The sequence below is a fragment of the Macrobrachium rosenbergii genome, chromosome 4, assembly GCF_040412425.1.
Source record: "Macrobrachium rosenbergii isolate ZJJX-2024 chromosome 4, ASM4041242v1, whole genome shotgun sequence".
Lineage (NCBI taxonomy): Eukaryota > Metazoa > Arthropoda > Malacostraca > Decapoda > Palaemonidae > Macrobrachium > Macrobrachium rosenbergii.
In genome coordinates, this window is record NC_089744.1 from 447,599 (window position 1) to 448,989 (window position 1,391).

The 1,391-nt window shown below is 43.1% G+C and overlaps 1 protein-coding gene across 1 annotated transcript; it reads left to right on the forward strand.

Moving 5' to 3' along the window:
- Positions 1-250: 250 nt before the first annotated feature.
- LOC136836399 (uncharacterized) lies at positions 251-742 on the forward strand. The gene has a single exon (XM_067100595.1). The coding sequence runs from the start codon at positions 251-253 to the stop codon at positions 740-742; it is 492 nt and encodes a 163-aa protein (XP_066956696.1).
- The last annotated feature ends 649 nt before the right edge of the window (positions 743-1,391 follow it).

The following is a 1,391-nucleotide window of genomic DNA, read 5'->3' on the forward strand; positions in this document are numbered from 1 at the left end:
ATCACTCTTGTCGTAAATCCTATAACTGCACAATGATCAGTCATTGTGCATGTTGCAGATTCTAGAACTACACAACGATCAGTCATCGCTCTTGTCACAAATCCTAGAACTACACAACGATCAGTCATCACTCGTGTCGCAAATCCTGGAACTACACAATGAATGATCAGTCATCGCTTGTGTCGCAAATCCTAGAACTACACAATGAATGATCAGTCATCGCTTGTGTCGCAAATCCTAGAACTACACAATGAATGATCAGTCATCGCTCGTGTCGCAAATCCTAGAACTACACAATGATCAGTCATTGCTCGTGTCGCAAATCCTAGAACTACACAACTATCTGTCATCGCTCGTGTTGCAAATCCTAGAACTACACAATGGTCAGTCATCGCTCATGTTGCAAATCCTAGAACTACACAACGATCAGTCATCCCTTGTGTTGCAAATCCTAGAACTACACAACTATCGGTCATCGCTCGTGTTGCAAGTCCTAGAACTACACAATGATCAGTCATCGCTCTTGTCACAAATCCTAGAACGACACAACGATCAGGCATCGCTTGTGTCGCAAATCCTAGAACTACACAACTATCGGTCATCGCTCTTGTTGCAAATCCTAGAACTACACAACGATCAGTCATCGCTCATGTCACAAATCCTAGAACTACACAACTATCGGTCATCGCTCATGTTGCAAATCCTAGAACTACACAATGATCAGTCATTGCTCATGTCGTAAATCCTAGAACTACACAACGATCAGTCATCGCTCGTGTTGCAAATCCTAGAACTACACAATAATCAGTCATTGCTCATGTCACAAATCCTAGAACTACACAACGATCAGTCATCGCTCTTGTTGCAAATCCTAGAACTACACAATGATCAGTCATCACTCATGTCACAAATCCTAGAACTACACAATGATCAGTCATAGCTCGTGTCACAAATCCTAGAACCACACAACGATCAGTCATAGCTCGTGTCACAAATCCTAGAACTACACAACGATCAGTCATCGCTCATGTTGCAAATCCTAGAACTACACAACGATCAGTCATCGCTCGTGTCACAAATCCTAGAACTACACAACGATCAGTCATCGCCTAGAGCTACACAACGATCAGTCATCGCACAAATCCTAGAACTACACAACGATTCAGTCATCGCTCGTGTCACAAATCCTAGAACTACACAATGATCAGTCATCGCTCGTGTCACAAATCCTAGAACCACAACGATCAGTCATAGCTCGTGTCACAAATGAGCCAGTCATCAGCTCGCTCATCGCAAATCCTAGAACCACACAACGATCAGTCATAGCTCGTGTCACAAATCCTAGAACTACACAACGATCAGTCATCGCTCATGTTGCAAATCCTAGAACT

Bases quoted from the DNA above. Each gene is read 5' to 3' on its own strand.
- LOC136836399 (XM_067100595.1), top strand. From the start codon at position 251: ATGAATGATCAGTCATCGCTCGTGTCGCAAATCCTAGAACTACACAAT.